Here is a 12,708-nt window from a genome sequence, read left to right as displayed (position 1 = left end):
CCTCGGCTCTTAACCACATCCCTCTGCTCTTCACCACATCTCTTTGCTCTTCACCACTTTCTTCTGCTCTTCACCACATCCCTCTGCTCTTCACCTCATCTCTCTGCTCTTCACCACATCTCTACTTTTCACCAAATCCCTGTGTTCTTCACCACATCCCTCTGCTCTTCACCAAATTTCTCTGCTCTTCACTACATCCCTCTGCACTTCACATTCAGGGCTCTTCAGGCTGCACAAAAATGCCCCTCTCTTCCCACACACTCCTTATTCAGTCACTGTACAGCTCCTCTGCTCCACACATAGCAAATAGCCGAGGGGGGGGGGGGGGGGGGGGGGGGCTCCTTTCCATAAATTAAAAATGCATAAAATGTCATACAGTATATCTCTAAGCCTCTACTACACTGCAGGCAAATGTCCAATGACCCCAGTGGTCCCATAAAATGGAGGGGCTGTCTATAAAAAGGGCAGTACTTCCCACGCAGTTCAACTGATATGGATGTAAATGCCCTCAAACTAAAACTAAAATTGTGCCACCCTCCAAATACTTACAGATTGCACTATATATGGTGGCTTATTTTTAAAATGCGTTGAGAAATGTTAAAGACAATGCCTGACGTGTTCTCAGCAGGTTCAGCTCTATCAGCTCAGAGAGGAAGAGGCTGACGGGAAGTGAGCATGTTGTGTTTGTTTTCGGCGTGATGATGATGATGATGATGATGATGATCTGCCACTGAAAAAAAGCAGCCAGGGATATCACTCACACCTGCAGACACAGAGCACCTCCGGCAGCCGTACCCAGCGAGACCCAGATCCCCCGATCATCCGGCGGGCGCTGAGACAACAATCAGGTATAACCGGCTGTAATTAACGAGCGGGGCTATCTGCTGAGAACAAAATATTACCCCTTTTTCTGCTTTTGTGTGAAAATTACAGTTTTTTTTTTTTTTTTTTAAAGAACATCTCAGGGGCATTAAGTTAGAAAAACCACAGAGAGGAAAAGCAGGTCACAAGTGCCATGAAATTCATATTAGCAGTGGCAAATTTGCCCTAATTATAATAGCAAGAACAAAAGCTTGTCATGAAGCACTTGCCCTCTCCTAACTTGGCAGGTATTTAGGAGTCCTTGTGAAATGTCCCAGTCGCTTAAGAGGAGCTCAGCAGGTGGCCATTACAGCCGGTTGGCTTGCCAGTTTTGTAAGATAAAGAACGTTCCAGACATATAAACCGATGTAGAGGTACTGAAAGGACTCTCAGGGCGTAATAGGTTTTTTTTTCTTCTGACATTTGCACACGTTTTTGGGTGAAATAATTATTCCAGTGTCCGAGAGTAACGTGGATAGGATCTAGAATAAACATTACATGCGTTATTAAAATTAGTAGCATTTTAATATTTATGGCTTTTATGAGCAGGAATTTAGATACAGTACACGTACGCTGCCATTCTGCAGAGTGGGCGCAAACACAAAAAACGAAGACGCAAATATTAAAATTTCTTAATCGCATTTATTGACGTCAGAAATGTCAGTTAGTCGGTGTCTCACTTATGTATTTATTTGATGTTAATAGCTTGGAGAAACTTTAAATTAATTAACTAATATGTCCTTCTTTATTTTTGCATAGTGCCCAGTCTCTTTAAATATCAGTTAATGCGAAGCTTATTCGGTAAGCATTTACTGAAGTAACACTTACTGAAGTTTTTTGGGTTGGTGTGTGGTTTTGTACTTTCTTTTATACATATAACTTTAAAATGTACTTCGTTGGTCCAGTTCTTTAGTGCTTCTCACTGCATTTCTGTGTACATCAGCTCAGATTTTTTCACCTGCTGGTAACTTTAAGATAACTAATAATGGAATGGAATAAAAAAAAAGGCTTTACGTATTTTACGTAAGATGTACAGAGATCAAAGCCAAATCTTAGGATATTTTAAGGACCTGGGGTTTGAAGGTAGATGAAAACGCCATATAAGGAGAAATGAGAGAACCAGTCAGAAGACTGACGTCTGACTCTGCACGTAGTTAGCAATGTTCTTAAACTGTCACAAAATTAAAATTGGCAGTGTGAATTTGGGGAGAGAAAAAAAAAGTGAAAACATTAAGGTGAAAAATGTAAAAAATGTAGACGATGAAAAGATGCTAATGAATGGAGAAATGGCAGTGATGCTTCTTTAAAAATTAATAAATAAAATACCATAGATCTCAGCCTTTAGTCATAATATGAGAAAAAAGTGATCTCTGAATCACTCTGAATTTCTAAAATCCCACAGTAAATTGACTATGTGGTTACATGAGGTTCATTTTTCTTTTTCAGCATAATATGTTGGTAATTACTTTCTCCATGTCTCAACTCAAAGAGTTTCATGCCTATGTTCAACCCTTTAAGGTGTGAGATCACAAATATGTTCTTAACTGAACATTCTAAAGCTGACGTACCAGTCACTACTGGTAACTGAAAGCAACAGAGTTCTAGAAGACTGACTTAAAAGTTTAAAAAGATTTTTAAAAATACAAAAAACCTACTCTTCAAATGATTTAAACCCGGTGAAATCCATAATTCTGGAAGTGTGTGCACAACAGTTCAACCCAATCTTGGTTCCAAGTAATGAACCTTCCAAGTGATCAACCAATCACATGTGCTACCAGTGATTTGACAGACTGATCAGAAATATGAGTGGATTGGGCTGAATGTATGAGAGGGACCATAAAGCAGTGATTCTATGCACACACACACACACACACACACACACATACACACCCACCTGGATGAATGGGAAGAGGAGCCCCACAGCAAAGTTAGCGAGCCAGTTGATGGTCCCGGCGATCATGAAGGCTGCTGGTCGATATGACTGTTCAAACAGCTCCCCCGTCAGGATGAAGGGGATCCCTCCTGCATATCAGAACAGACACCACACAAACCCATCAGTACTCATAATCAAATACACTGTCACTACACTGGGAACCTTATCATGCTGACAGAATGGCAAATACCCCAAATCATCCTCACAATTGTACTATTATGTTAACACCAGCAATCACGGCAAGGTGCAAATGACCAATATGCTAGTAATACAATCAACCGTGCTTGTAATGCTAACAATGATATTATGTAAATCATTTAAAAAATGGTAGTAATTATGTATATGGGCATGCTAATGACATGAAATATGTCTTACAAGCAGCAGAGGAGGCCTGCAGACTTAGACTGACACAGCTGCAGGGCTGAAATGGTCAGAAAAGCAGCGCTGTGCAGCCTGCACATTCTTAACACAAGCAGCTAGATGGATCAGTTGCTATACAGCCAGGTGAAAAATTAAAGGAAAAACCTGAAACCTGAAACCTGTGACACGTATAAAAATTCCGAGCAGGCCCAGTTGACCTCAGTTTTGGATCAAGATGGCAAGAGGAGAAGATATAGGTGACTTTGAAAGAGGGTTAATTACTGGGTCATGGATGGCAGGAGCTTCAGTCACAAAACCAGCTCAACTGGCTTGGAACAGTGGAACCAAACTAGGAACTAGGAACAGTGACTAAAGTGACATCATAAACCCCTCATTACAATGACGTATGCACATTTGCGAGTTGAGTGGTGCAAAAACCATAGGCACTGGTCTACAGATGAGTCATGCTTCACCATATTCTCGACAAGTGCATGTGTGGCGTACACCAAGAGAACAGTACAGACCTGAATGCTTAACTCCTACAGTGAGGGGGTCCAGTGCTTCTGTTATGCCGTGCATTCCCCTGGCTTGGTTTTGGTATGTTTGTTCCCTTAAAGGGAAGGTTCACTGCAAATCAATACAAAGTTATTCTGAGTGATAACCTTTATCCTATGACGAAACATTTCTATTCTGATGGGGGCGGTCTTTTCCAGGATGGCAATGACCCCATCCACAGGGCACAAGGGGTCACTGAATGGTTAGAATGAGTATGAAAATGATGTAAATCATATTCTATAACCTTCGCAGTCACCAGATCTCAACCCAATTGAACACCTATGGGAGATTTTGGAATGAAGTGTTAGATAGTGCTCTCCACCACCATCATCAAAACACCAAATGAGGGAATATCTTTTGGTGTTCCATCCCTCCAGTAGAGTTCCAGTGACTTGTAGAATCTATGCCAATGTGCATTGCAGCTGTTCTGGTGGCTCGTGGTGGCCCAACACCTTACTAAGACACTTTATTTTGGTTTTTCCTTTCATTTGTCACCCGTTTGTACATATACAGTGAGCTCCCCAATCTTTGGGTTAAAGGACATTCTCAGCTTTTATTAAAGGGCATTTTTATGCATTTTGGGCTCACCAAATGTAGAAAGTGCAGCAGTTTTCATAAATAGCCCCCCGCTCCCCAATTTTCAATGCACCGTATGGGACATATTGATGTTATGTAAATGAAGTAGTCATGTTTAGTAGTTTGTTGCATATCCTTTGCATACAATGACTGCTTGATGTCTATGACCCCTAGATATCACAGGTGTTGAGTGCCTTCTCTGGTGATTCTCAGTCAGACCTTTGAATAAGTCCTTTGTTGCTTTTCAGGTATATTTGTAATTATTGTCTGGATGTAGGATTAAGCGCTGAGGAGTTTGGAGGCATTTGCCTGAATTTCAGCAGATAAGATGCTTCTATACATTTCAGAATTTATGAAGACAAGTGAACCAGTACCTGTGGCAGCCATATATGCCCAAATTTTAACACTCCCACTCCTGGCTTTCAACTGTAGAGGTCTTCCTTGGCCTTCTAGGGCCTCCGCAATTACTGAGCTCACCAGTGCTCTCTTTCTTATTAATTATGTTTCAAACAGTTGATTTTGAAAAGCCTATATGTCTATGATTGTTTTTGCTTATTTTGCAGGCTCATAATGGCTTCCTTGACTTTCAATGCCTTAGGTCCTCATGTTGACAAATGCCAATAACACTCCAAAGGAAATCAAAAGCCTCGAATCAAGACTATATACTGAAATCTGTTTTATATCTACACTAAAGAAGCAACGGAACACACCTGACCAATCAGAAACAGCTGTGAAGCTATTTGCCCTAAATGTTATGGTGCCTAGAAATGGGGTGACTATGTACAAAAAGTGTTGTCATTTCTACATGCTGAAACCAAAATGTGTAAAATACTCTTTTAATAAAAGTGTAGTATCTCGTTTAACCATGTGTGTATAAAGTGCAATTGTTCAATTACAAATCTAAAATTGTGAAGTACAGAGCCAAATCAAGAAAAAATATGTTTTTGTCCCAAACATTATGGAGCTCACCGTATGATACCTGGCAATTCAATTTTGACATGAGACTCTGATCTGATCAACAATACTTTTGAAAATATATTCAGTTCAACATGTATTTGTCATCCATAGCACTTGTCAACAAAATTTTTATATTGGTTTTTGACGGGCCACAGGAGGATACATAGACATATACCATATAAATCACACTATTTGCAGGACAGTATTTGGAATTTTTTTGGCAATGGTGGATAAACGATTGTGGAATGAGGAAGATGAATGAGAAGCAAGTTGTTTTATCATTTGCCCACAGCACAGGGGCTTAAAGGGTTGATAAGCTTCCCTTTGAGAGCTGGAGGGATCAACTTGAGCTGGGCGTGATCGCTATTCCTTCATTTTACCCACAGGGCATGTGTGGGAATAATCAGCTGCACTTTCAGTATTTCTGACATTTACACTGCCAGTTAATCGAAGTTTGGCTCCCTGGAAATGGTTGATGGATAATTGTACTGGTGTATTCCAAGATGTTTATATGTACGTATATGTTTTTACTGTGAGCATTCTAGACTCTTTAAAACTTTTCCCTAGGAACATGGAAAATCTGAATCTCAGTGTTATATAATTTCTTTCTTTCTCAGAGGAAAAAACATGGTCTCCCATTAGTGGACCATGCAAGGATTTAAATTCTTGAAAACAGAATAAAAAGTTCACGTAAGAGCAGTACATAAAACGATTCTAAAAAAATTGTTTTCAAAGTTGCCTCCAAACTAGAAATAGTCAAATGTAATCATCATATTGCCAAGTGAACTACAAATAATGCATTCACATTATTTATTTATTTATTTAGTTTATTTAAGAAAGGACAGTCCATATTAACAACAAATGTAAATATGCCAGATTTAGCCAAAAGGCTAAAGGCTATTATCTGAGACAGTTTTTTTTTTTTAAAGAAAAAAAGAGGTTATTTCACAGTAGATCAAGTGAGTAAGTGAGTGACTGAGTTTGTCTCTGGGTATTGGCTGAAATAAAGAGTGACTTTGCTCTTTCCTTTGGTGTGGACCACATTCTCAAGACGTTTCTTGAATGGTCTTAATTAAACTCTGATTTTGTCTCCACAGAGTGAGAATGTGGTATTCATGCATGAGTACTGAATGAATGGAGTATTCACGCATGTAGAGGCACATGGGGACCAATTTGCCCCTTGATTTCAGCCGTACTGGGCCCAGGGAGAATTTGTGCATTCTGAACAGAAAATTACCTCTTCTACCTCAAGGCATCGTTTGTCATTTGTACAACTGGCTCCCCTTTCAAATCCTGTCACTCAATATTATCCGATTAGGCGCATTTACAAGTCTGGTATCTAGTAGTCCCATAAAAACCCATTAATATTGAAAAAAGAGACATCGTTCAATTTTCATAACTGAAAAGTTAAGTCAGATAAAAAATGAAGTCTGCATATGGACATAAATAAATAATTCTGCAGACAACAAGAACAAAAGGACAACATTGGTGTTGGGGGGGAGGATTGAAGGGGCCAAGGCACTCGCTAGTTTGTCAGAAAAATCCATACCAATTCCAATTCAAGTGCCTAGGGGGTTGTTATCAATTTATAAAAACTACCTTACTCAAGTCCTGTTCATGCAGCAGGGAAAAGCAATACAAATACACATCACAATTTATAAACAGTGGGACGCACAACAACCTAGTGGTCCAAATGAAAGAAAGAACCACAGTCTTTGGTAATGAAAGAACACTCCAACTCACATGAATCCAGTGAGGGCCAAATCCCAACTGCCTAAATGAACAGCAGAAATGACCAATATAGCTTTGAGAACAATCTCTTGTTTCTACACGGATTTATGTCCAGAATAGTTAACATTGTCTTTAGATGCACATTACATTGCACTGCACACTGCATTTCATTGTACAAAATGTTCTATATAAATAAAGGTTATTATTATCTATTGTTTCCACATACAGAAGCAGCCTTCCACAACACAGCATACAATGACTGATTCTTTTCTGTTTCCTTTTCCTTTTTACCAAAGGAAATGTTATGAAATGAAAATAAATTTCAGTGAATTGGAGTCAATAACCAATAACCTATAACACACAGCACTTATAGTAGAGGAACACACATCCAAGAAGTACTTGAAAAAGAAAGGAAAGGGACAAAAGAGAGAACTGATGAAATTGCATTCGGATCTCATGTGCGTCCGATGTTTATAAAATGGAACAACCTCTTTTTCACTTTTACGTGTGTAAAAAAACAAAAAAAACAAACAAAAATAAATAAACAACAATGCCACTGCAGCACTTAAAAAATTCAGTTCAAAATGAACTGCCAGTCACCTAGATCCAAGGTCGAGCAGGTCAGCTTGGGTCTACTGCAGAATGATTGGCAAATCCCCCCCCCCTCCCTCCCTTCCCCAGCCAGCTCATGCCCGCTTCCACCTCAGGAGATGCACAGCACCTTCTGGTTCCGTGCGATTGTCTGTCACAACGATTCAACAAATATCGACAGTAATTAGTGGCAAAAACAAAACCGCCACAGTCGCACCCACCGATGAATATTCATAAGCACATGCCTCTCCCGGGTCATCTCTGCTGCTTGACAAAGCGGAAAGACCTGTCTCCCCAGTCTATGTGTGAGTTACACACACCAACTTCCTCTTCCGCATTCAAGGTAGGATTTAAAGTGTACTATGACCTTTTAAACCTGGCATTAACACGCATTCTGTATCCAGACTGTATCTAAACATGATTTAGCAGATTACATTTACACCTGATTACGTTTCCACTGTCCGCATCGAGTTCCGATCAGTATCTAATCTCACTTCCTGCTCAAAATTATGTAGTTGATGGATGCAAACTGAAAATGCATTTGCACTTGTGTTTAATGCAGTCGCAATGTGTCTCTGGCCACCTCCGGAGGTGGTTTGGGCTATCCGATCACTAGAGATACATGTTAATGCCAGGCATAAAGTGGGTCTTAGTTATTGCATGTTGATAGGGAAAATGTTGACTATACCCAGGCCCCATTCTTGCAGTTGAGAAATGTTTTGACTGAGTGTAATTCCCCAGGAAAACAGACTGGGCAGGGGTGGTGACTTCCAACAGACTAATGATACCAGACTACATGCAGCAGCAACCTGTCTGTGCACAGCTGCTTTTTCAAAACAGCCCACCAAACACCTATCAGCTCAGACATGAAGGAGGGAATTTGAAAAATCTAATTAAAATAACCTGACATCTAGTCAAAGATATGACATCACTGGCATGTACACCAGCTCCACAGGAGTTAGTGAGATTGCTACACGTGGCAATAACAGAGAGATCATTTGGCAGGTCATTTGCTGATATAATTCATGACCATCAACAGACCCTTTGGGGCAGGTGTTTCCTGTCTTATCAGAGAAGGGTTGACTCGGGGACTAGCTTTAGTTCTGTCCAAGCACTACGATTGGCTAATCATCAGCATACAATCTCACAGCCAATAAGACTGGCAATCTCTTGTATGAGGGACACAGTCTTTTTTTTTTTTTGTGAGCATGCACGGTTTTGGTTTTTTTGTTAGAAATGGATGGAATGTCATTCACCAGAGCCCTCTGACCTATGCCTGAGAAATGGAATTGAACCTAACTGAAACATCATTCTAGAATCAGATATAATTTGAAAAAATTGGACCCACAACCCATCATGGGTTCAAGAATGACGAACCAAGGCAACTCATCAAGCTCTAGCAAGCCAGCTTTTCCTGCCCCCACCACCCCAAAAGAAAAATAAACAGCTTGAAAATACCTGTAAGTCCAAGAATAACTATGCTTACTCTGTGTGTGTGTGTGTGTGTGTGTGTGTATGTGTGTGTGTGTGTGGAGGTGGAGCTGCTATCTATATCCATAATTAACCTGTATAAAGTTCCCATGTCATAATTTTGCACTGTGTGTCTTTCCTGTTTATGTCCTTTGATGTTACTCTGGTATGTGTACCTGAATGAAAGTATAAAAATAAAAATGAAAGAGGGAGAGAGAGAGAGCTCTTAGAAGAGTAGAGTGATTTACTGTAGACAGAAAAGCCAGGCTGAAAGACCAGAAACCTGCAATCTATACAAAATATGCACACAGTTGGTGGTGAACAGATTGTTCCCATTTGTTTAACTGGCAATCCTAAAATTGGAAGATTGACTATAGGAATAACACCATGTCTCAGGTCTGGAATCACAAGTTATGTTTTGTCTACACTAGACCCTTAAAAAATACGAAACAACAATTTGTAGTCTTTAGATGTCGCTAGCAAGTTATCCCTCCCTATTGCGCGCGGTGCACTGTGCACATTAAATGTTCAGGTGCTGACGGCTGATCCGCATAAGCCCCATACATCCCGTGCTTGCTGAACACACCTGGAGGTCTTGCTGATTGCTGTTTACCTTGAGTCTGCCTCCATCATTAGGCAGCAGGAAGACATCAAGCGGGTAAAAAGAGTTCATTCTAATTCACAGCTTGCCAGGCTTACGAACACGCTGGGGACCAGTGCAGATAATTAGCCCGTTCGCGGCATCTGCGGCGCCAACAGATGTCTGGGAGCCGCGGCGAGGATGCGGTGATCGGCTGAACTCCCAGATAACGCCTCGCCTTGTTCCGATCTCGCCCTCCTGCGGCGGCGGGCCGGATGAACGAGAGGCACGTCACGCCAACGATATGCAAATGTCGATTCGACGTTGTATCAACACTGCAGCAACATCAGTCCAATGCCAAGCTCAATTGTCTCAGAGGCACGTTGTGTCAATACTATGTCAACGTTAATTCTGCGTTGTGCAAAAACTTCAGCAATGCTATGCCAATGTCAATCTTAATAGCCTCAGAGGCACTTTGTGTCAATACTATGCTAACATTAATTTGACATTGTATCAACATTGCATCAACGTTACGCCGATGCCAATCCCTCAGAGGGGCATGTTGTGTCAGCATTATGCCAACGTCAATTCAACGTCGTATAAATACTGCAGCACCGTTATGCCAATGCCAATTTTTCTTGCCTCAGAACGGCTATGTTGTGTCAACATTATGCCAACGTCAATTCAACGTCGTATAAACACTGCAGCAACGTTATGCCAGTGCCAAGCTTTTATTTATACGTTACGCCAACATTGATCTCCACTGCATGAGACAGAGCCCGCATCTCGTCCCTGCGTCCCACTCACGTTGAGCGACAGCACAGCATGGCTTTCTGCTATTTCACTGGGTTTCTGTGCTTGTGGCTGTTATTGTTACGCAACAACAAGTGTGCCAGACTATAAATACCTAATTACATAAGTTCAAACAGACAAGTACAAAACAACAAAGGTAATGCAGTAACTGCCTAGGTGTCCCTTACCTCCTCAGACACCAAAGCACAATCGAGTATCGCTAATAACTCTGACAGTCAAAAAAAAAACTAGTCTCCTGCTTGTTTAAGGTACCAAAAACAGAGCTCAGCTACATTGTAGTTTGCTGTCCTCAGAGGACAAGCAAAAACACCAGCTTTTAATCTTAATTAGGAGGTAAACTGATCCTTCCACTGGAATGCTTTTAACATCCACCAAAAACCAGCTCACAAAACTAAAGTGAAGTAATCTCAGTGGAACTAACGACTCAATTTTCTCCTTACCCACCGTAATGCCGCTGCCAGCTTGGTTTATTGCCATCTGGAGCTTTTTTTTCCAGCTAATGAAAAATAAAAGAGGCTGCTGCCTGGAGAACGGCGGTTATCATGGTGTCTGTTTGTGGTGGAATTTTCCGCTTCTGTTTCACGACACTTTTTTCACTGTTTCACGCTTTCCAAAAAGCATCAGGTACCCCTTCTTAAGAACCCATAATGCCTTCCGCTTTAATACCAAATTGCCTCCCATTTTAGGACCTAATGCCCTCCCCTTTAATACTATATTGCCGCCAATTTGAGAACCCAGTACTCTCCCCTTTAAAGTCCTATTGCCTTCCATTTTCCAACCAAATATACTCCCCTATAAAGCAGTATTGCCACACATTTTAGAAGCTAATGCCCTCCCCTTCATCTGCATATATTTTCCCACCACAGAACTTCATGCCCAGCTCTTTTACGTAAATATTCAAACTCTGACCTCATCGGTTTCTCTGTCATGCAGACACATACTCTTTCTAGAAATAAATTGGAATCATGGATGTGGATGCACATTATACTGCATGGATTTCACAACATCCAGAACACTATTTTCTTATCTTTGAAACTGTGGGCCCACCCATCATAGAACTACCATATGTACCCTCCCATTCAGTAATCTAGCCCCTGTACTTTACGCAGCCAGTAGGGTGAATTTTTACAGCCAATTCCGGTTGCTGATTTTTAAAAAAGTCAAATCAGCCAATACCAAATCCAATAGCTGATTTTTTTCTGATTTTCATTTTTAAAGCAACAGGTAACAAATAAAACAAAAGGCTGTTTATTTGCTATATACGTTACCAATGCATTCAGATAGTTTCATAAAATAATAATAATAATACTATTTATTATTATTATTATTATTATTATTATTAACAGCATTATTGTTACAGTATATTGTGGTCATTGCCACACATTTAAGGAACTCTGATTCAATGTGGCTGAATCTTTGCTTCCAGAAGAGTGTGTTTTGACGGCTTCACACCCTGATCTGCACGAGCATTTTATCTTAGGAGACGTTTCAGTACAGCGATGGTTGGAATGACATCTGCCACAGTCGCTAGTTGGGTCAACGTGTTTTACCTTTAAAGGGATTACTTTTATAAGAATGCTGAAAATCCAAATCCTGAACATGTTGTACTAGCTAACTATTCATCACAAAGATGTTATCGAGCCTTTTCACTTTGATGGCCAACATTTTTTTTCAAAATAACAACTGAACAGCTTGACATCTGCACTCATGATTTCCAGTCTAAAATAAAACATATAGCGAAGAGATTCATTTTAAATTCAAAAGAGAACTTATAAACACGACAACAGCAGAAGAAATATCAGTAATTATTTCACTTAATACATTCACTTAACATTAATCCAGCTAGCTAATGCCAGCTGCTATATGGAGACATTAATGTTAGTTAACGCAGTAAACAAATATTACACTTATTCAATGAATGTCAAATGTATTATTTAACATAACGTGCACAGACTTGCATCATTAGGGGAATGGGAAAAAAACCCAGTAGCTGTCCTGGTATAGTCGATGTACAAGCCCCCATACAGGTTCAATCCCCCAAACCACTGTGTCCCTTCTCTACCCTCTGATTTCTCCTTGTCTCAATCAAGCAAAAACACAAAAAAAACAAAAAAAAAAAACAATTAAAATTATGATAAGAGGGCAGTTTGTCAATAAATAAAGAAAAAAACAGCAGCCATATTGTTGTTGCCATGCCTGCGCAGTGATGCGAAACAAATGACCATTTTGACAGCTGTGGCTTATTTGTCTCCAGCCATTATAGTGATGCAGGCATACGTAT

The 12,708-nt window shown here is 40.2% G+C and overlaps 1 protein-coding gene across 3 annotated transcripts in view; it reads right to left on the bottom strand.

The window, feature by feature from the left end:
- Window positions 1-12,708, bottom strand: part of slc2a9l2 (solute carrier family 2 member 9, like 2) — a 137,847-nt gene that overhangs the window by 21,147 nt on the left and 103,992 nt on the right. For all 3 annotated transcript variants that reach the window (XM_035425052.1, XM_035425050.1, XM_035425051.1), the window contains exon 12: window positions 2,756-2,883. In XM_035425052.1, coding sequence (XP_035280943.1) covers window positions 2,756-2,883 — 128 coding nt within the window. The remainder of the gene's footprint in view (window positions 1-2,755; window positions 2,884-12,708) is intronic.

The sequence above is a fragment of the Anguilla anguilla genome, chromosome 7 (assembly GCF_013347855.1).
Source record: "Anguilla anguilla isolate fAngAng1 chromosome 7, fAngAng1.pri, whole genome shotgun sequence".
NCBI lineage: Eukaryota > Metazoa > Chordata > Actinopteri > Anguilliformes > Anguillidae > Anguilla > Anguilla anguilla.
Note: the sequence above shows the minus strand (reverse complement) of the source record. Positions and strands in the feature narration are given on the sequence as shown.